This window comes from Pseudophryne corroboree, chromosome 8 (assembly GCF_028390025.1).
Source record: "Pseudophryne corroboree isolate aPseCor3 chromosome 8, aPseCor3.hap2, whole genome shotgun sequence".
In the NCBI taxonomy this organism is placed as follows: domain Eukaryota; kingdom Metazoa; phylum Chordata; class Amphibia; order Anura; family Myobatrachidae; genus Pseudophryne; species Pseudophryne corroboree.
Window position 1 is genome coordinate 430,859,945 of NC_086451.1, and position 23,194 is coordinate 430,883,138.

Genomic DNA, 23,194 nt, shown 5'->3' on the forward strand with positions numbered 1-23,194 from the left:
GAAGGCCCCGCCCCCTCAGCGGCGGGCTTCTCCCTGCAGTTTCTGACTGAAAAATGGCGGGGGTTTTACACATATACAGTCACAGACTGTATTACGTGTATTTTTATGCCAAAAGGTATTTTATTGCTGCCCAGGGCGCCCCCCCCCCAGCGCCCTGCACCCTACAGTGACCGGAGTGTGTGGTGTGCAGTGGGAGCAATGGCGCACAGCTGCAGTGCTGTGCGCTACCTTAATGAAGACCGGAGTCTTCTGCCGCCAATTTCATCTCCTTCTCTTCTGTCTTCTGGCTCTGCAAGGGGGACGGCGGCGCGGCTCCGGGAACGGACGATCGAGGTCAGGCCCTGTGTTCGAACCCTCTGGAGCTAATGGTGTCCAGTAGCCTAAGAAGCACAAGCTAGCTGCACGCAGGTAGGTTTGCTTCTCTCCCCTCAGTCCCACGTAGCAGTGAGTCTGTTGCCAGCAGATCTCACTGAAAATAAAAAACCTAACAAATACTTTCTTTTCTAGCAAGCTCAGGAGAGACCACTAGGAGCACCCAGCTCTGGCCGGGCACAGATTCTAACTGAGGTCTGGAGGAGGGGCATAGAGGGAGGAGCCAGTGCACACCAGATAGTACCTAATCTTTCTTTTAGAGTGCCCAGTCTCCTGCGGAGCCCGTCTATTCCCCATGGTCCTTACGGAGTTCCCAGCATCCACTAGGACGTCAGAGAAATAAATATTACTAATAAAGTGTATAGGGTGATAGACAAATAAAGCTAAAGTGTCCGTATTACATTATGCTCTCTTTAATATTCAAATAACAACATGACTTCATTGCAGGCATAAGTTCTACATGTAAAGCAGTAACCTGGTGTAAACAAGTAGAGAAATGTTTGAATCATCTATAGAAAATACAATGCATCTACTGATATAAATATATTTATTTAAAATACTGTTACATATAATTCAATAAATATCAAATAAGCATATAAAATTATATAAATGATTTAGCTTTTTCTATAAACCACTTTTCTGCAGATTATATTATAACACTGTGATCTTTAATGCATAGAGCAAGGGAGCAGAACGTCATGATGGGAACCTGAGAATGTGCTATTTAATTATTCTTCAATACAAAATATCTGAAAAATTGTGCAGAGTTGGAGTGAGATAGAGTAACATCGTGAACCGTCACCTGTGACTCGGTATGCAGCTCACTATTATCATTTACATATAGTATTATCATGGAGGGAGCAGGGTCCTCTATAACTACTCCACTGTGTTACATACTGTACTAACATCGTGGGGGACCACCATGTATATAAAATGTATGCATCCCTTAACTGTGTCACATACAGCTCCTCTAGTTATGAGGCCAGTCTGATGTCATGAGGTCCTGCCTCACATACACTGGTCTTGGAAATTAGCCTTGGAGTTGAGAAAAGAGCCTACCATTTCTTTTTGTTAGCTGAACAGTAGGAACATTTTGTTAGCTGAACAGTAGGAACACGTAGCCCTTTCAGGCACCGAGGTTTCTTCAGATCTTTCTAGGTCTCACTTATAGGCCATCTTTTTATAATACAGTCAAGACTGTGGTGTAGGACCAGGCACTATAGAGTTCTGCCTCGGGGCAGCAGAGTTTGCCAAGTGATTTTTGTCTGCATATATATTTGGACAGCATGGTTGTCCAATGGTTAGCATTACTGCCTAATTACTACAGCACTGCTACTGTGGGTTTAACTCAAACAAGAGTCTAATCTGTATATTTTCCCTATGTTTATGGGTGTTTCCTCCAGGTTCTCCATTTCCCTCCCACAATCCAAAAACATTCTGGAAAGTTTATTAGCTTCTGTCCTGGAAGTAAACCCCGTGTGTACAGTATATGGGATAGGGAATACATATCGTAAACTACATTGCAGAAGAGATCAATGACTTTAATGACTAAATATTCTCTTTTAAGTGCTGCAAAATATGTCTAAACGATATAAATATCTTAATAAATAAATAAATATTAAGTAGATTTGCAGCAGCAAAGAAAACTGAATTAAAAGATGAAGAAAAAAGTTCAAAAAACAACTGCTGTGGGTCTAGCTACCAATGAAAATTATTTGACGAAAGGAGGATGGATTGTCCAATGTGATTGCTTCATGATACTCTGTAATAGGATCACACAATAGTACAATCCACTTAAGCCTAGTGCTGGCAATTGTGGATATGTTTTGACTGAGAGGTGACAATTTCCATTCCAAAGTCCCCGCATGGTAATGAGTAACAAGTGCTAAAAACAGTTCAGGCTAATTGGTTGGATTCTGTCCACATTGATTTCTTGAGGACAGTTCATGTTCATCTCTTTGGGACAGAGATCGGACAAATCCTCTATCTCTTTGTGCTGCACCCTCTGGGTCATTGCCTTGGTTTGCAGGATTCCTCCATCCATAGTGTGTTAAGTAGCTTGGGTAACTGGCAACATTGTACGTTGAGGCAGGGAAACTTATATAGCCTAAAAGCTGAATAAAGATGAAGAAAAAATTTATTAAAATTGCTGTAACATAGTTAGAAAACAGTACATCATTGAGAGTGTTACAGATGAAACAAAGTCTTTATTCTGTAAATTAGAGGTTTATGTAAAACAAAAAACAAAAAGCAACATTAAAAAATGTTGAAGTTACTATCAAGCTGTAACAGGAAAGTTTTTGTTTTTTTAAATACTGTTGTACAAATGATTCATGATGTCTCAATAAATAAAATTGTTTAAAAAAATGCTCCTCTTCACTTTCAAGTTACCACTATATTTATGTTTATTTTGGTTCTGGGACAGCCCTGGTGGTAAAGCAGGGTTGTCCTAATGAGGAGATTCTTCACATCTTTCTCATCTGCGAGAGTTGTCTCTACCCACTGTATATGCAGTAGTTAGCACCGGAAATGTGAGATAAAGTACTGATCGGGGAGTGGAGAAGAGAGAGAGATGGACAGGAGAGCAGGGAAACAAGAGAGCCGGCCGGTGGAGCACTGACCAGATGGGGGAACGGGAAGACAGAGATGATGTTATGTTTGTCAGAACAAAGCTTCTCTCATCTATAAAAATGCTGTTCCTGGACAGACACCATTAAAACCTATAGGCATGCAAGATAATAATGGACAAATGATGACTACTTGAAAATAGAGATACACTTTGTCCTTCTGCAGAAAAGCCTTTTATGTTTATTAAAGAGATTCTTTACAGTTTTTACATTTATCCCCATATAATAAACTACAAAAGAGACTAGAATGACCCCACAACAACCACATTAATCTCAGCCACATCTCCAATCTTCTCTCTCATGCATGTCCCTGATCATGTCCCAATTCCAGTAGTGCTGCCTTATACTAACTTCAGGAGTATCCCACCATTAGGGGAGGGGGGCTGATACAGAATGGAGTTGAGGGGGCCAGGGTGAGATGGAAGGAGAAGAGAATAGTGTGAAGATGTCATCCTCAGTAAAAGGAGAGAGAGAAAGAGAGTAGAGGACAAGTAGAGAGTAGAGGACAAGGTCAGTGTAGTGTGATGGATCAACAAAAAGAGATTGGTGATGTTAATTCTGCCTGTGAAGTGTCTGACAGTAGTTTACATAGGACCTCACTCAGTAAGGCTTGCAAAATTTGCGAATCGCAATCCGGCCGACTATCAAACAACTGTGCATGCACAGCATTCGCATTGTGCAAGTAAAAATAGTGACAGAAATTGCGTACACATCATGATCGCAATGCAGCCACTGTTTGACTGACAGGAAGACGGTGTGTCTGGGCGGAAACCCGCTATGAAACCTGCTGTTTTCTGGGTGTGTCTGAAAAAAATGTAGGCGTCCCCAGGCATTTTTAAGGAGGGCCTCTGATGTCAGCGATGACCACTTACAGCCTCTTGTGTCGCTAGAGTTGTGGATGACCTTGCCTGGTGCAGATAGGGAACATCTTCTATGTTCTGGGAATTGTGTATGGTTTGCGATCAGCCTGCATATTGCAATGCATTCGCAATTTCTGCAGTGGGAGTTTTTTCTCTATTTTTGGGTGGCAACTATTTGATCACAGCAACTTCTATTTAGCAGAAATTGCAATCCTTACTGAGTGAGGTCCATAGAGAGAAGAAAGTGGCGGTGGGCAGAGAAGTAATTAAATGGTGGCAAAGAGGCACTTTCTGCCAGATAATTTGAGTGTGGATTATTAGATGTACACTAAAAAAAGTCTACATTCAATAGGTCTACCACTAATCGTAAACCTGCATTAGGTCCGCAAGGTCAAACGGTCGACATAGAATAAGCAGACAGTAGAAAATGTTGACAGGATCAAAAGATCAACAGGGAGAACATTTCGACATGGAAATGGTCAACAGAAAAAAGGTAGACAATTTTTTGGAGTGTTTTGTGGTGTTTTGTCAGTTTTCTGACACAAACAAGCCCCATTAGTGTACCACATTCGCCAAGCTTGGAGTAAGGTGCTTTGCTCCGCTACCGCTGCACTCGTTACAGGTTACTATTCCCAATTGTAGTCCATGTGGATGGTAAAGTATGAAAAAGTTGAAAAAAAAATAAAAAATGAAAATAAAAAAGTGTCTACCATATGCGTGTCGACGATTGGCATGTCGAGCTTTTGACCATGTCGACCTTTTGAACTGTCTATATTTTACATGTCAACCTTTTGACACTGTGGACCTTTTGACCCTGCTTAACTAATGCATGTCTATCGTTAGTGGTTGACCTATTGACTGTAGACCTTTCTACTGTAGAGGTATAGACCATATACCGGATGATTGGGTCTATATTAGGACTTGCATGCTTGGAGATTAACGGAAGTATAGTAAGATGAAGTGTTAAATGAAGATTGTCTCTGTTATCACTGAGCAACATAAGAGCACTAGTTGCAGGTGCTGAAACTGCTTGAAGTGCCAGTGTTGGGATTGTGATTACCGCAGGCAATATTTGGTAGCTGGATCTGCCTCATCTGGGGCTGCAACAAGACAGTTGCAACAAGAGTAGTCCAAGTAAGGCTTCAAAGGTGTTAAGGGATGCAGGTCTTTATGTGGGCATACAGATTTGAGTGCAGGTGGGACACCAGAGGCATGGTGAGGCAAAAGGAAAGGAATGGAGGGATGGCTGAGTCAGAGAAGATGAAGATAGCCCTGAGATGGAAGGACATGAGGTCCAGGGAGTACCCATCATTAATAGTGGGAGATGGTGCCTATTGGCAAAGGCTAAATGGTGAACAGTTTAGAGTATCACTGGGGTTGTTTAAATTATGACAATGTTGAAACCTAAATTCACAAAATTTGGGGACTTGCCTGATACTCAACTGCATGTCAGAGTCAGTTTGATAGCTTTTGACCCTGGACCCCCAAATATTGTGCAAGAATAACATGCCTGATAAATTCTGTCTACAGCACCACGTAAAAATGGATACGCTATAAATGCAACAACCATATAAATCAACTTTAAAAAACTATCCCTGGGATTTTAACTTGTAAAACATGACAATCTCAATTAAATATATTGAAGCTGGTACTTACCCCAAAAATTAAACCCATCAGCACTCCCAGTGCGAGTACGGAGCCCAGCGCAATGAGTATGATACCCCAATATGGCACTGTAATAAATAGTAAATAACAATCTTTAGGATGTTTTCAAACTAGCAACTACTGTGTAAGCATATGCAATATAATGCAGAAAATGTGCAATTGCACCAGCATTTTGAAAGACATTATACTCACAGTTGTAACTTTCTGACAGGACAACAGCAATATTAGTTGTAGCTGTGGACGCTGAAGTAGTAGCAGTAGAAGTCAGTGTAGCAGTTGTGGAAGCTGCAACAATAGCTCCAGTTGTAGTAGTAGTTGGAGTAATGGTAGTTGTAGCAGATGATGCAGTGGTACTTCCTGTTTCCTGAGTAGTAGCTGCTGGTGACGTCACTGTAGTGGAAGATGCAGTAGTCTTTGGTACTGCAGTGGTGCTGAGGCCACCAATAGGGATAACTGGTGCAGTAGTAGTAGTGGAAGCAGTAGTAGTACTGGTAGCTGTGGTAGAAGATGCAGTAGTAGCAGTTTGTGCAGTAGTAGATGATACTTCAGTAGTAGATGATCTAATAGTTTTAGCTTCTATAGTAGTGGTAGATGCCATTGAAGTTGATCCGGTAGTAGTGGGAGCTGAAGAGGTAGTGGATCCTGTAGAACTGAGAACTGCAGTAGTAGTAGTTGCTGCAGTTGTGGTCAGAGACATAGTAGAAATTGGTGCCATAGTACTGGATGTGGCAGTACTCATGATTGCAGCAGTAGTTGAAGCAGTGGAAACTGTGGTCCTTGTTCCTGTAACTGCTGGAGCCATTCCTGTGGTGCCTGTAGAAGTAGTAGTAGCAGCAGCAGCAGTAGTACTGAGCGCTGCATTAGTTGAAAGTGGAGAAGTGCTTGTTCCTGAGGAAAGTGAGGATCCTGTAGTAGTGGGTGATGTACTAGTAGTGGGTACAGAAGTAAAAGTGGATGCTGTAGATGTGGAGGATGTAGTAGTAGTAGTGGGTTCTGTAGATGTGGAGGATGCAGTAGCAGTGGGTGCTGTAGATGTGGAGGATGCAGTAGTAGTGGATGCTGTAGATGTGGAGGATGCAGTAGCAGTGGGTGCTGTAGATGTGGAGGATGCAGTAGTAGTGGGTGCTGTAGATGTGGAGGATGCAGTAGTAGTGGATGCTGTAGATGTGGAGGATGCAGTAGCAGTGGGTGCTGTAGATGTGGAGGATGCAGTAGTAGTGGGTGCTGTAGATGTTGATGATGTTGTTGGTGTGGTTGTAGTGACAGTTGTAGTAGTGGGTGCTGTAGATGTGGAGGATGTAGTAGTGGGTGCTGTAGATGTGGAGGATGCAGTAGTAGCGGTTGCTATAGATGTGGCGGATGATGTAGTAGTTGGTGTAGTTGTAGTAGTAGTCGTGGGTGCTGTAGATGTGGAGGATTCAATGGAAGTGGGTGCTGTAGATGTGGAGGATGCAGTAGTAGTTGGTGTGGTTGTAGTGACAGTTGTAGTAGTAGTGGGTGCTGTAGATGTGGAGGATGCAGTAGTAGTGGGTGCTGTAGATGTGGAGGATGCAGTGGTAGTGGGTGCTGTAGATGTGGAAGATGCAGTAGTAGTAGGTGCTGTAGATGTTGATGATGTTGTTGGTGTGATTGTAGTGACAGTTGTAGTAGTGGGTGCTGTAGATGTGGAGGATGCAGTAGTAGTGGGTGCTGTAGATGTTGATGATGTTGTTGGTGTGGTTGTAGTGACAGTTGTAGTAGTGGGTGCTGTAGATGTGGAGGATGCAGTAGTAGTTGGTGTGGTTGTAGTGACAGTTGTAGTAGTGGGTGCTGTAGATGTGGAGGATGTAGTAGTGGGTGCTGTAGATGTGGAGGATGCAGTAGTAGCGGTTGCTATAGATGTGGCGGATGATGTAGTAGTTGGTGTAGTTGTAGTAGTAGTCGTGGGTGCTGTAGATGTGGAGGATTCAATGGAAGTGGGTGCTGTAGATGTGGAGGATGCAGTAGTAGTTGGTGTGGTTGTAGTGACAGTTGTAGTAGTAGTGGGTGCTGTAGATGTGGAGGATGCAGTAGTAGATGGTATGGTTGTAGTGACAGTTGTAGTAGTAGCGGGTGCTGTAGATGTGGAGGATGCAGTAGTAGTGGGTGCTGTAGATGTGGAGGATGCAGTGGTAGTGGGTGCTGTAGATGTGGAAGATGCAGTAGTAGGTGCTGTAGATGTGGAGGATGCAGTAGTAGATGGTATGGTTGTAGTGACAGTTGTAGTAGTAGCGGGTGCTGTAGATGTGGAGGATGCAGTAGTAGTGGGTGCTGTAGATGTGGAGGATGCAGTAGTAGTGGGTGCTGTAGATGTGGAGGATGCAGTGGTAGTGGGTGCTGTAGATGTGGAAGATGCAGTAGTAGTAGGTGCTGTAGATGTGGAGGATGCAGTGGTAGTGGTTGCTGCAGATGTGGAGGATGTAGTAGTAGTGGGTGCTGTAGATGTGGAGGATGCAGTAGTAGTGGGTTCTGTAGATGTGGAGGATGCAGTAGTAGTGGGTGCTGTAGATGTGGAGGATGCAGTAGTAGTGGGTGCTGTAGATGTGGAGGATGCAGTAGTAGTGGGTGCTGTAGATGTGGAGGATGCAGTAGTAGTGGGTGCTGTAGATGTGGAGGATGCAGTGGTAGTGGTTGCTGAAGTTGTGGGAGCTGCAGTAGTAGTGGCTGCTGTTGTAGTAGGAGCTGCAGTAGTAGTGGTAGCTGCAGTAGTAGTGGTTGCTGTAGTTGTGGGAGCTGTCGTAGTAATGGCTGCTGTAGTAGTAGAAGCTTCTGTAGTGGTTGCTGTTGTAGTAGGAGCTGCAGTAGTAGTGGGAGCTGCAGTGGTAGTGGCTTCTGTAGTGGTTGCTGTTGTAGTAGGAGCTGCAGTAGTAGTGGAAGCTGCAGTGGTTGCTGTAGATGTAGGAGCTGTAGTAGTACTGGCTGCTGTAGTAGTGACTTCTGTAGTGGTTGCTGTTGTAGTAGGAGCTGCAGTAGTAGTGGGAGCTGCAGTCGTAGTGGATGCTGTAGTTGTGGGAGCTGCTGTAGTTGTGGGAGCTGCAGTGATAGTGGTTGCTGTACTTGTGGGAGTTGCAGTAGTAGTGGCTGCTGTAGTTGTGGGAGCTGCAGTAGAAGTGGCTGCTGTAGTAGTAGTGGCTTCTATGGTGGTTGCTGTTGTAGTAGGAGCTGTAGTGGTAGTGGGAGCTGCTGTAGTAGTGGTTGCTGTAGTTGTGGGAGCTGCAGTAGTAGTGGGAGCTGTAGTAGTAGTAGTGGCTGCTGTTGTAGTGAGAGCTGCAGTAGTAGTAGAAGCTGCAGCAGTAGTGGCAGCTGCAGTACTAGTGGGAGCTGCAGTAGTGGTGGCTGCTGTAGTTGTGGGAGCTGCAGTAGTAGTGGCTGCTGTAGTTGTGGGAGCTGTAGTAGTAGTGGCTGCTGTTGTAGTGAGAGCTGCAGTAGTAGTGGCTGCTGTTGTAGTGGTAGCTGCAGTAGTAGTGGGAGCTGCAGTAGTTGTAGTTGCTGTAGTAGTTGCTGTAGTGGTTGGAGCTGTAGTCGTAGTGGTGGCTGCTGTAGTAGTGGGAGCTGCAGTAGTAGTGGGAGCTGTTGTAGTAGTTGGAGCTGCAGTAGTAGTGGAAGCTGTTGTAGTAGTTGGAGCTGCTGTAGTAGTGGGAGCTGTTGTAGTAGTGGGAGCTGCAGTAGTAGTGGGAGCTGTTGTAGTAGTGGGAGCTGCAGTAGTAGTGGGAGCTGTTGTAGTAGTTGGAGCTGCAGTAGTAGTGGGAGCTGTTGTAGTAGTGGGAGCTGCAGTAGTAGTGGGAGCTGTTGTAGTAGTGGGAGCTGCAGTAGTAGTGGGAGCTGTTGTAGTAGTTGGAGCTGCAGTAGTAGTGGGAGCTGTTGTAGTAGTGGGAGCTGCAGTAGTAGTGGGAGCTGTTGTAGTAGTTGGAGCTGCAGTAGTAGTGGGAGCTGTTGTAGTAGTGGGAGCTGCAGTAGTAGTGGGAGCTGCAGTAGTAGTGGGAGCTGTTGTAGTAGTTGGAGCTGCAGTAGTAGTGGGAGCTGTTGTAGTAGTGGGAGCTGCAGTAGTAGTGGGAGCTGTAGTTGTAGTTGGAGCTGCAGTAGTAGTGGAAACTGTTGTAGTAGTTGGAGCTACTGTAGTAGTGGGAGCTGTTGTAGTAGTGGGAGCTGCAGTAGTAGTGGGAGCTGTTGTAGTAGTTGGAGCTGCAGTAGTAGTGGGAGCTGTTGTAGTAGTTGGAGCTGCAGTAGTAGTGGGAGCTGTTGTAGTAGTTGGAGCTGCAGTAGTAGTGGGAGCTGTTGTAGTAGTGGGAGCTGCAGTAGTAGTGGGAGCTGTTGTAGTAGTGAGAGCTGCAGTAGTAGTGGGAGCTGTTGTAGTAGTGGGAGCTGCAGTAGTAGTGGGAGCTGTTGTAGTAGTGGGAGCTGCAGTAGTAGTGGGAGCTGTTGTAGTAGTGAGAGCTGCAGTAGTAGTGGGAGCTGTTGTAGTAGTTGAAGCTGCAGTAGTAGTGAGAGCTGTTGTAGTAGTGGGAGCTGCAGTACTAGTGGGAGCTGCAGTAGTAGTGGGAGCTGTTGTAGTAGTGGGAGCTGCAGTAGTAGTGGGAGCTGTTGTAGTAGTTGGAGCTGCAGTAGTAGTGGGAGCTGTTGTAGTAGTTGGAGCTGCAGTAGTAGTGGGAGCTGTTGTAGTAGTTGGAGCTGCAGTAGTAGTGGGAGCTGTTGTAGTAGTGGGAGCTGCAGTAGTAGTGGGAGCTGCAGTAGTAGTAGTTGCTGTAGTAGTCGGAGCTGCAGTCGTAGTGGTAGTTGTTGTAGAAGCTGCATTTGTAGTGAGAGCAGTTGTGGATTCTGCAGTAAAACATCATGTACAACTATTAATAATTCGGGAATGTAAAATATTAGATCAGTAGGATTTTAATAAGTTGAGTTCTTGTAATTTTCTATCCCAAGTCCTCAATCTCCTGTACTAGGTCACTGAACTCTGTAATTATCATTATCCTTCATTCTTACGGGATCGGTATGAGATTCTGCCGCACGGGATGCCGAATGTCAGGATTACCAACATCGGCATCCTGTGCACCAGAATGCCACAGTGGGGTAAGAGCAATGAAGCCCCTTGCGGGATCGCTGCACTCGCCATGCTGCACGCTCGGTGGCGAGTTTAGCTCGCAACAGGTTTTATTCTCCCTCTATGGGTGTCGTAGACATAGAGGGGGAATAACCTACCTCGCCGGTATTCCTGCGGCGATATAGTATCCCCATCAGGATCCCGGCATCAGTTTTGTGACAGACGGGATCCCAATGGGCGGTATGTTAACCACATACCATTCTTACAAATATGTTTTTGTAGAATAAGAATGTTTCATCGGGGTTGAAAGCATTGGCGATTTAGTCTGTGAGCCGACCTTTTTCTTTTCCATTCTCATGTATATCAGACATGTACAGATGTAGCCATGCTCATCTATCCTGTGGCTTGGCCGCAGCGGTACACACGTTTCATCGAGACACGGGTGCCAATTAGTAAGCCAAGGTGTGGTTTAGTAAGATGGATTATGTATTTCTATGGGCACGCGTACATAGAGGCACCAGCGCATCCTAGCCACAGGCACACTTGCCGTGCCTGGATTGCCGTGAATACACCAAACTGCAGGCTGTATGAGCGTGTCTGCATCTGTAGCTGCTGTTTGTGAATCGGACGCAGCTGTGTCTGTGTGAGCATCTATTGCAGCAGTTGCATTTGTGACTATGGGCCTGGTTCAGACCTGATCGCTAGCAGGCGATTTTTGCACTGCTGCGATCAGATAGTTGCTCCCTACAGGGGGAATGTATTTTAGCTGTGCAAGTGTGCATTCGCATGTGTAGCAGAGCTGTACAAACAGATCTTGTGCAGTCTCTGAGTAGCCCAGGACTTACTCAGCTGCTGCGATGACTTCAGGCTGTCCGGGGCCGGAATTGACGTCTGACATCCTCCCTGCAAATGCTTAGGCACGCCTGCGTTTTTCCAACCACTCCCTGAAAACGGTCAGTTGCCATCCACACACGCCCTCTTCCTGTCAATCTCCTTGTGATTGCCTGTGCAAATAGATTCTTCACACAAACCCATCGCTGAGCAGCAAACCGCTTTGTACCCATGAAACGCGCCTGCGCATTGTGGTGCATACGCATGCGCAGTTTAGACCTGATCGCAGGCTGTACGAAAACGCAGCCTAGCGATCAGGTCTGAATTACTCCCTGTATGCAACTACTGCTTCAAGCCCTTCACTGATGTAAAGCCATACATCTCAACGTGCATAGACAGGGGCTCCAACAATGTTGCCGAGCACTGGTAGAGAGAGGGGGTGTGGCCAATGCACATGATGTGTGGCCAGATCCCCTAATTGAGAATATTACAAATTAAATGTGTGGTTGCGGGCTGCGGGTGCGATCATTCCCCGTGCAGGGAGAGAGAGGACTGACGGCTGCTGCAGCTGCCTCTGTCCCCAGCCCAGCACATAACTGCATGTGCAGGTCTGGGGAGAGAGGCTGCTGCAGCAGCCGTCAGTTTTCTCTCTCCCTTCGAAGTGCATCTCTCTGCAAAGGGGGAGGGAGCAGAGTGGAACTTGGCCCCTTCCAGGCCCCTCCCACAGGCCCGGGCCTGGGTAAAGAGTACCTGCTTCACTGCTCTCGGATCCACTGTGCATGGACTGAGCCACCCACTCTGAGCCTCGTTAGATGCTTGTGTATCGCTTGGTGCATAATCAGACTGACACCACCATCGGTCTCACCATAGAAACTTGCACGTGCCCCGCGCAGATTGCCCCTCTTAGTATATGTCCTCCAATGTTAGTGATGAGTGGCATTAGTGTGCAACCACTGTCAACGCCAAATCCACGACACTCCCATAACACTAAGACCCAGCATCATCATGCATCTGAATATCCACCTTCCTGTCACCAGCCAGCAAAGCCCAATACATTCCTAATACATGTCAGAGACCTTACAGCAGCTCTGTGCGCAGCCAATATGGAGGCATGTACATTGTGACTTAGACGCATCTGCTAAACAAAAATGCTGCTGTACTCTAATGTATTCCTTGCCCCTATTCTTCCATCCTGACAGTGGTGTTGGATTATTATTTTATAATAATCTCATGTATGTGTGTACATAATGTATGCAGTAGTGGATTTACCACTATGTGACCAGAATAGCCGCTTAGGGCCTGGGAGGGTCCTACCTGGCAGGGCTCACTGGGGTAACTATAGAGGGAGCAATAGGTACACTTGATAGGGGACTTGGTGGCTTAGGAAGGGGTAGGGGCAGCTACCATCAAAATCAAGGATTAAAAAGCAGTGCAGCCAGACCTTTAAATCCGCCCAGGGACATTTCTATAGAGGAGAAGGCCCATGTGCAGGCTCCATTTGGGCTCCCTCCTCTCTAGTCATCATCGCTGTAGTTCTGGGCACTTGGGTCCCTAGGGGACCCTAGTGATGTCCCAGAGTCTAGAGCGCATAAACAGATCTCCGGGAAAATGGCTGCCTCTTTCCTAGTGACTGCTGCAGGATTGCTGCCGTGCCGCAGAGGGTAAGCATTAAAAATAATGGGTGCAGGATGTGCGGTGTAGGCCCCGCCCCTGGACCCCGTGTGCATTGCACACCCTGCGTCCATTCTAAATATGCCAGTGCCTCAGCCTCATCCTGCACCAACCCAGCATTGGTGCCCCTCTCTGCCCTCACCCGGCTACTACATACTATACATAATGTACCTTGCCAGCAGCAGGCGGAATGTTATCAGGCACATGTAAGTACCAGCGATTCCCAATGTTGTGCCTGGCCGGTGAGTGTACATATAGCTGCACTGAGAGCAGATGGCCAGCAGCAGCCTAAGGAGCCATGAGGTGCCTGTGCCCACCTTACACTGTACATACACATATAACATATATATATATATATATATATATACATACATACACACACTTGCATTCACACATACAAACAATATTTATGTATTTATAGACTGAATTCCCAGTCCTCTATCTCATTTAGGTTACAGTACATGTGTGTGTTGTCCTTGTGTTATTTTCCATGGGGTATAAGGAATAATTGGGACTACAATTGCTACAGTATAAACTCACACACCTTTATACCCTTGCTATATACCCACACACCTTTATACCCCTGCTATATAACCACACACATTTATACCCCTGCTATATAACCACACACCTTTATACCCCTGCTATATAACCACACACCTATATACCCCTGCTATATAACCACACACCTTTATACCCCGTTATATCCCACACACCTTTATACCCCTGCCATATACCCACACACGTTTATACCCCTGCTATATACACACCTTTATACCCATGCTATATATACACCTTTATACCCCTGCTATATAACCACACACCTTTATACCCCTACTATATACACACCTTTATACCCCTGCTATATACACTGCTTTATACCCCTGCTATATAACCACACACCTTTATACCCCTGCCATATACCAACACTCCTTTATACCCCTGCTATATGCACATCTTTATACCCCTGCTATATAACCACAAACCTTTATACCCCTGCCATATACCAACACACCTTTATACCCCTGCTATATACACACCTTTATACCCCTGCTATATAACCACACACCTTTATACCCCTGCTATATAACCACACACCTTTATACCCCTGCCATATACCCACACACTGTTATACCCCTGCTATATACACACCTTTATACCCCTGCTATATAACCGCACACCTTTATACCCCTGCCATATACCCACACACCTTTATACCCCTGCTATATACACACCTTTATACCCCTGCTATATAACCATACACGTTTACACCCCTGCTATATAACCACACACCTTTATACCCCTGCCATATACCCACACACTGTTATACCCCTGCTATATACACACCTTTATACCCCTGCTATATAACCGCACACCTTTATACCCCTGCTATATAACCACACACCTTTATACCCCTGCTATATAACCACACACCTTTATACCACTGCCATATACCCACACACCTTTATACTCCTGCTATATACACACCTTTATACCCCATTATATCCCCACACACCTTTATACCCCTGCCATATACCAACACCCTGTTATACCCCTGCTATATACACACCTTTATACCCCTGCTATATACACACCTTTATACCCAGTTGTATCCCCACACTCTTTTATAACCTCGCTATATACCCACACACCTTTATACCACTGCTATATACACACCTTTATACCACTGCTATATACACACCTTTATACCCCATTATATCCACACACACCTTTATAACCCTTTTATATACACATACACACACACCTTTATACCCCTATACCAGCACACCTTTATTCTCTTGCCCAGAATTGCGAATGCATCGCAAAACATCAAGCACCATCGACAGTTGTGGATGAGTCAGGGCTACTCACTTGTAAAATGCACTCACAGCATATGCGCAGACGGATGATAATCGGCCAATCTGCGATTTTTCAAGTTTACAACTGAACCAGAATAAGGCCCCATATCTACACAGTACCATACTGCTACATTCCCCTATACACTAAAGAAACAACCCTGATATCATATCCCTAATACCCTAATTCCTATCCCAATCCTCTAATTACCTTTAATACACTATCCCCTAACCCAAGCTGCTAAACTAACCCTAACCTCTATCCCAAATACCTTAACCTAACCCTAACCCTAATACTCTAACCCTAATACCCTAGCAGCAAAGGGCAGACTGGACGGGTCATATGGTTCTTACAGTATCTGCCGTCAAATTCTATGTTTCGATTGAACTCTCCCTTATGTCCCCTGTAGGCAGCAGCACCGGGGTCCTGCACAGTGCGCTGACATCTTTCATGTGACTGGGGTTTGAGTGACCTGAACTATCCCGGACAAGGAGGTGATCCCGTCAGGGGGACAGTGGCATACACCCACTGACTGACTGTGGGGTGAGGGTGATTTGGCAGACACCGACTGACTGGGAGGAGCTTTGGCATACACTGACTGGTGGGATTTAACATAAACTAACTAAATGGAAGGGGGGGGGGGGTTGGCATACACTGACTGACTGGGGGGGTTGGGATTCACTGACTAACTGAGGAGTGGGGGTGGGTATTTGGCATACACTGACTGACTGCCTGCTTAGTGGGTTGAAATACACTGACTGGGGGGGGATGGCATACACTGACCGCCTGGGGATTGATTTGGCATAAAGCAACGGACTGTCGGGGTGGACACACACTGACTGTCTGTGGTGATTTAGCATACATTGACTGGGATGAGGATTTGGCATATACTGACTGTCTGAGGGTGATTTGGCGTACACTGACTGACTGTGGTGGGGGATTCGCATACACTGACTGACTGTGGTGGGGGATTCGCATACACTGACTGACTGATTGTTTGAGGAAGGGAGGCCCTAAATCGATGTCTTACTTAGAGCCCATGAGGTCTGAATCGGCCACTGAATGTATGCACAGTATATGCTACAGTTCATTGTATCAAAAGTTTTCCTTGGCACCACTGCACCCAGCAATCCTCCTATTTAGTCAACAGTAACCGCACTGTTCCACACAGATATCTATTATACAGAAAGAACAGGCATTTCATTGCAGCACATGTGAGTAGGTGTAGATATAAGGGGATTATCTCGCTAGAACTACTGTATGTCTTGCATAAGACAATGTAACATTTCCTTTTAATAGAAAAATATATTCTTTCACTATGTTGACAATGAATTTATGAAGCAGCTGTGGTGTGCCTTGTAATGATGCATGGCATAGACTCATGTTATATTAACCTATGCATGTACTTGCAAGCATTATATTTCATGGCGTACAATGTACATTGTGGAAGTTATGAATACTGTAGTTTATCTTGTACAACATGAACCTATAGATTGAGGGGACATACTGTAGGAACTGTCTTCCTCACTACTTACAGTACTTTTGGGTCTATTAGTTAATGTGTGACCATAACATGAAAAATCTATTATTGTAGCGATGTATCATCAACATATTGCCAGATCAGCTTCTAATATAATACATAACTTCACTACATATCATTGTTATTTTAGCACATTTATGTTTTTTATTCTGTTATCCAGATAGAGAAAGTATAGAGCAAGAAAGGGTAAAAGAGTGTAGGAGAAATGTATATGAATGAGGGCGATATTATCATAGACATGTAATAAAATATACATACCTGTGGTCTGTGCACCTGGAAAGCAAAAATAATACTCAGTTATTTTTTGCATTTAAATACACAATATTCATTCCATCAGTTTGTCAGTTAAAAACTTGTTAGATACATGATTATAACATTTGTTGTTGAACTTGATACTAATAATGCTGATAAGTAAGAATGATTGCTGTATAAATAAAAACAACAACAGAATCTGCAATCATTTTTTTTCCGCATGCTGGGGCGCTCCCGTAGCAGGGCACGGCCGCCCAGCACGCTTCCCGCCGCCCACCAACTGTGACCACGCTCTAATTGCGATCGCACCGCAATTAGTGCATGGTTTCAGAAACTATGGAAGCCCCCTTCCGGCGTAGCCTGGCTGCGATGGCAGGTGCCCATGTTCCCTCCGCACCATCTCCGCAACGGGACGTGCCTCGTGGGGGGAAGGGGCTTGACAAGATTGATCCCTGAGAAAGCCAATGCTATGATGCCCCTTCCCCCATTTTATATCCTCTTAATACCACATTCACGCACTTAACTTGAGCACACGTTGTTATACAGTTACAATACCCTTTATTAAATAACACATTTCAATATACTGCCATACCCAAGATTCAAACCTACAGTATAACCTGTCAAATTCTAATCAAACACCCTACTCATTGAGCTATTTGATCCTGCATAAAAACTATGAGAACCAACCATATGAAGCTACTGGTGCTTTGTAAAAAAAAATAATCAACATTGCAATTGAGCAGATCTATGTAGTGTGCAGCCACACATCCAATCTCTCACAGCCACACACTACATAGATCTGCACAGCTGCAATGCTGGCAATTTTTTTCACAACGTACATGGCAAGATTCAAATAGTTAGCATTCTCTAGCTTAGAATTATCTACGTTTCAATGCAAGGGCAGATAACGCAATGTATAGAGTGTCTGACTGCAATGTCACAGGTAATGGGTTTGAATCCCGAGTATGTCAGCATCTTGAAATGTAATAAGGATAGTGTGACTGAATAACAAATACATTTCAAGTTGAGTTCATGAATGTTGTATAGGTATTAGCGACAGAAGTGGTCAGGGTAGGAGACAGCGGCGGTCAGGAGATGCTGGGCTTCAAGAAAGGGTGAAGCTGCAAGGGAAAGTAATTAAAACAAATAATTGACAAGTGCCACCAACAGCGCCTCCTACCCTGCAGTGCTATGTGCGGTGCACCCTCCAAACACACCTAGAAACAGCAACCTTGCAGATGAGAATCTCTTTCTTTAATGTGGAAAACGTATTGATGGCTTAGCCATGCTCATCTATCCTGTGGCTTGGCCGCAGTGGTACACACGTTTCATCGAGACACGGGTGCCAATTAGTAAGCCAAGCTGTGGTTTAGTAAGATGGATTATGTATTTCTATGGGCACGCGTACATAGAGGCACCAGCGCATCCTAGCCACAGGCACACTTGCCGTGCCTGGACTGCCGTGAATACACCAAACTGCAGGCTGTATGAGCGTGTCTACATCTGTAGCTGCTGTTTGTGAATCGGACGCAGCTGTGTCTGCGTGAGCATCTATTGCAGCAGTTGCATTTGTGACTATGGGCCTGGTTCAGACCTGATCGCTAGCAGGCGATTTTTGCACTGCTGCAATCAGATAGTTGCTGCCTACAGGGGGAATGTATTTTAGCTGTGCAAGTGTGCATTCGCATGTGTAGCAGAGCTGTACAAACAGATCTTGTGCAGTCTCTGAGTAGCCCAGGACTTACTCAGCTGCTGCGATGACTTCAGGCTATCCGGGGCCGGAATTGACGTCTGACATCCTCCCTGCAAATGCTTAGGCACGCCTGCGTTTTTCCAACCACTCCCTGAAAACGGTCAGTTGCCATCCACACACGCCCTCTTCCTGTCAATCTCCTTGTGATTGCCTGTGCGAATAGATTCTTCGCACAAACCCATCGCTGAGCAGCAAACCGCTTTGTACCCATGAAACGCGCCTGCGCATTGTGGTGCATACGCATGCGCAGTTTAGACCTGATCGCAGGCTGTACGAAAACGCAGCCTAGCGATCAGGTCTGAATTACTCCCTGTATGCAACTACTGCTTCAAGCCCTTCACTGATATAAAGCCATACATCTCAACGTGCATAGACAGGGGCTCCAACAATGTTGCCGAGCACTGGTAGAGAGAGGGGGTGTGGCCAATGCACATGATGTGTGGCCAGATCCCCTAATTGAGAATATTACAAATTAAATGTGTGGTTGCGGGCTGCGGGTGCGATCATTCCCCGTGCAGGGAGAGAGAGGACTGACGGCTGCTGCAGCTGCCTCTGTCCCCAGCCCAGCACATAACTGCATGTGCAGGACTGGGGAGAGAGGCTGCTGCAGCAGCCATCAGTTTTCTATCTCCCTTCGAAGTGCATCTCTCTGCAAAGGGGGAGGGAGTAGAGTGGAACTTGGCCCCTTCCAGGCCCGTCCCACAGGCCCGGGCCTGGATAAAGAGTACCCGCTTCACTGCTCTCGGATCCACTGTGCATGGACTGAGCCAACCACTCTGAGCCTCGTTAGATACTTATGTATCGCTTGGTGCATAATCAGACTGACACCACCATCGGTCTCACCATGGAAACTTGCAGATTGCCCCTCATAGTATATGTCCTCCAATGTTAGTGAGGAGTTGCATTGGTGTGCAACCACTGACTGACAACGCCAAATCCACGACACTCCCATAACACTAAGACCCAGCATCATCATGCATGCATCATGCATCTGAATATCCACCTTCCTCTCACCAGCCAGCAAAGCCCAATACATTCCTAATACATGTCAGAGACCTTACATCAGCTCTGTGCGCAGCCAATATGGAGGCATGTACATTGTGACTTAGACGCATCTGTTAAACAAATATGCTGCTGTACTCTAATGTATTCCTTGCCTCTATTCTTCCATCCTGACAGTGGTGTTCATTTATTATTTTATTATAATCTCATTTATGCGTGTACATAATGTATGCAGTAGTAGATTTATCACGATGTGACCAGAATAGCCGCTTAGGGCCTGGGAGGGTCCCACCTGGCAGGGCTCACTGGGGTAACTATAGAGGGAGCAATAGGTACACTTACTATGGGGCCTGGTGGCTTAGGAAGGGGTAGGGGCAGCTACCATCAAAATAAAGGATTAAAAAGCAGTGCAGCCAGACCTTTAAATCCGCCCGGGGACATTTCTATAGAGGAGAAGGCCCATGTGCAGGCTCCATTTGGGCTCCCTCCTCTCTAGTCATCAGCGCTGTAGTTCTGGGCACTTGGGTCCCTAGGGGACCCTAGTGATGTCCCAGAGTCTAGAGCGCATAAACAGATCTCCGGGAAAATGGCTGCCTCTTTCCTAGTGACTGCTGCAGGATTGCTGCTGTGCCGCAGAGGGTAAGCATTAAAAATAATGGGTGCAGGATGTGCGGTGTACGCCCCCCCCCCTGGACCCCGTGTGCATTGCACACCCTGCGTCCATTCTAAATATGCCAGTGCCTCAGCCTTATCCTGCACCAACCCAGCATCGGTGCCCCTCTCTGCCCAGCACACGGCTACTACATACTGTACAAAATGTACCTGACCAGCAGCAGGCGGAATGTTATCAGGCACATGTAAGTACCAGCGATTCCCAATGTTGTGCCTGGCCGGTGAGTGTACATATAGCTGCACTGAGAGCAGATGGCCAGCAGCAGCCTAAGGAGCCATGAGGTGCCCTGTGCCCACCTTACACTGTACATACACATATAACATATATAAATATATATACATATATACATATTACATACACACACTTGCATTCACACATACAAACAATATTTATGTATTTATAGACTGAATTCCCAGTCCTCTGTCTCATTTAGGCTACAGTACATGTGTGTGTCGACCTTGTGTGTTTTTCCATGGGGTATAAGGAATAATTGGGACTACAATTGCTACAGTATAAACTCACACACCTTTATACCCCTGCTATATACCCACACACCTTTATACCCCTGCTATATAACCACACACCTTTATACCCCTGCTATATAACCGCACACCTTTATACCCGATATATAACAGCACACCTTTATACCCCTGCTATATAACCGCACACCTTTATACCCCTGCTATATAACCACACACCTTTATACCCCTGCTATATAACCACACACCTTTATACCCCTGCTATATAACAGCACACCTTTATACCCCTGCTATATAACCACACACCTATATACCCCTGCTATATAACCACACACCTATATACCCCTGCTATATAACCACACACCTTTATACCCCGTTATATCCCACACACCTTTATACCTCTGCCATATACCCACACACCTTTATACCCCTGCTATATACACACCTTTATACCCCTGCTATATATACACCTTTATACCCCTGCTATATAACCACACACCTTTATACCCCTGCTATATACACTCCTTTATACCCCTGCTATATAACCACACACCTTTATACCCCTGCCATATACCAACACTCCTTTATACCCCTGCTATATACACATCTTTATACCCCTGCTATATAACCACACACCTTTATAACCCTGCCATATACCAACACACCTTTATACTAGAGATGAGCGGGTTCGGTTTCTTTGAATCCGAACCCGCACGAACTTCACTTTTTTTTTCACGGGTCCGAGCGACTCGGATCTTCCCGCCTTGCTCGGTTAACCCGAGCGCGCCCGAACGTCATCATGACGCTGTCGGATTCTCGCGAGACTCGGATTCTATATAAGGAGCCGCGCGTCGCCGCCATTTTCACACGTGCATTGAGATTGATAGGGAGAGGACGTGGCTGGCGTCCTCTCCATTTAGATTAGATTTAGAAGAGAGAGAGAGAGAGAGATTGCTGTGATACTGTAGATTAGAAGAGAGTGCAGACAGAGTTTAGTGACTGACGACCACAGTGACCAGTGACCACCAGAGACAGTGCAGTTGTTTGTTTTATTTAATATATCCGTTCTCTGCCTGAAAAAAACGATACACAGTCACACAGTGACTCAGTCTGTGTGCACTGCTCAGCCCAGTGTGCTGCACATCAATGTATTGTATATAAAGCTTATAATTGTGGGGGAGACTGGGGAGCACTGCAGGTTGTTATAGCAGGAGCCAGGAGTACATGATAAATAATATTATATTAAAATTAAACAGTGCACACTTTTGCTGCAGGAGTGCCACTGCCAGTGTGACTAGTGGTGACCAGTGCCTGACCACCAGTATATTAGTAGTATTGTATACTATCTCTTTATCAACCAGTCTATATTAGCAGCAGACACAGTACAGTGCGGTAGTTCACGGCTGTGGCTACCTCTGTGTCGGCACTCGGCAGGCAGTCCGTCCATCCATAATTGTATTATAATATATACCACCTAACCGTGGTTTTTTTTTCATTCTTTATACCGTCGTCATACTAGTTGTTACGAGTATACTACTATCTCTTTATCAACCAGTGTACAGTGCGGTAGTTCACGGCTGTGGCTACCTCTGTGTCGGCACTCGGCAGGCAGTCCGTCCAACCATAATTGTATTATATACCACCTAACCGTGGTTTTTTTTTCATTCTTTATACCGTCGTCATACTAGTTGTTACGAGTATACTACTATCTCTTTATCAACCAGTGTACAGTGCGGTAGTTCACGGCTGTGGCTACCTCTGTGTCGGCACTCGGCAGGCAGTCCGTCCATCCATAATTGTATTATAATATATACCACCTAACCGTGGTTTTTTTTTCATTCTTTATACCGTCGTCATACTAGTTGTTACGAGTATACTACTATCTCTTTATCAACCAGTGTACAGTGCGGTAGTTCACGGCTGTGGCTACCTCTGTGTCGGCACTCGGCAGGCAGTCCGTCCAACCATAATTGTATTATAATATATACCACCTAACCGTGGTTTTTTTTTCATTCTTTATACCGTCGTCATACTAGTTGTTACGAGTATACTACTATCTCTTTATCAACCAGTGTACAGTGCGGTAGTTCACGGCTGTGGCTACCTCTGTGTCGGCACTCGGCAGGCAGTCCGTCCAACCATAATTGTATTATATACCACCTAACCGTGGTTTTTTTTTCATTCTTTATACCGTCGTCATACTAGTTGTTACGAGTATACTACTATCTCTTTATCAACCAGTGTACAGTGCGGTAGTTCACGGCTGTGGCTACCTCTGTGTCGGCACTCGGCAGGCAGTCCGTCCATCCATAATTGTATTATAATATATACCACCTAACCGTGGTTTTTTTTTCATTCTTTATACCGTCGTCATACTAGTTGTTACGAGTATACTACTATCTCTTTATCAACCAGTGTACAGTGCGGTAGTTCGCGGCTGTGGCTACCTCTGTGTCGGCACTCGGCAGGCAGTCCGTCCAACCATAATTGTATTATAATATATACCACCTAACCGTGGTTTTTTTTTCATTCTTTATACCGTCGTCATACTAGTTGTTA

At 45.5% G+C, this 23,194-nt stretch overlaps 1 protein-coding gene across 1 annotated transcript; it reads right to left on the reverse strand.

The window, feature by feature from the left end:
* Positions 1 to 996: 996 nt before the first annotated feature.
* LOC134949935 (mucin-2-like) lies at positions 997 to 19,517 on the reverse strand. Its single transcript, XM_063938621.1, has 5 exons — positions 19,325 to 19,517; positions 16,735 to 16,749; positions 5,717 to 9,130; positions 5,516 to 5,592; positions 997 to 2,486 (listed from the first exon to the last, which is right to left on the reverse strand). Exons 1-5 carry the CDS (start codon positions 19,515 to 19,517, stop codon positions 2,274 to 2,276), a joined length of 3,912 nt encoding a protein of 1,303 aa, XP_063794691.1. The 3' UTR covers positions 997 to 2,273.
* Positions 19,518 to 23,194: the final 3,677 nt, after the last annotated feature.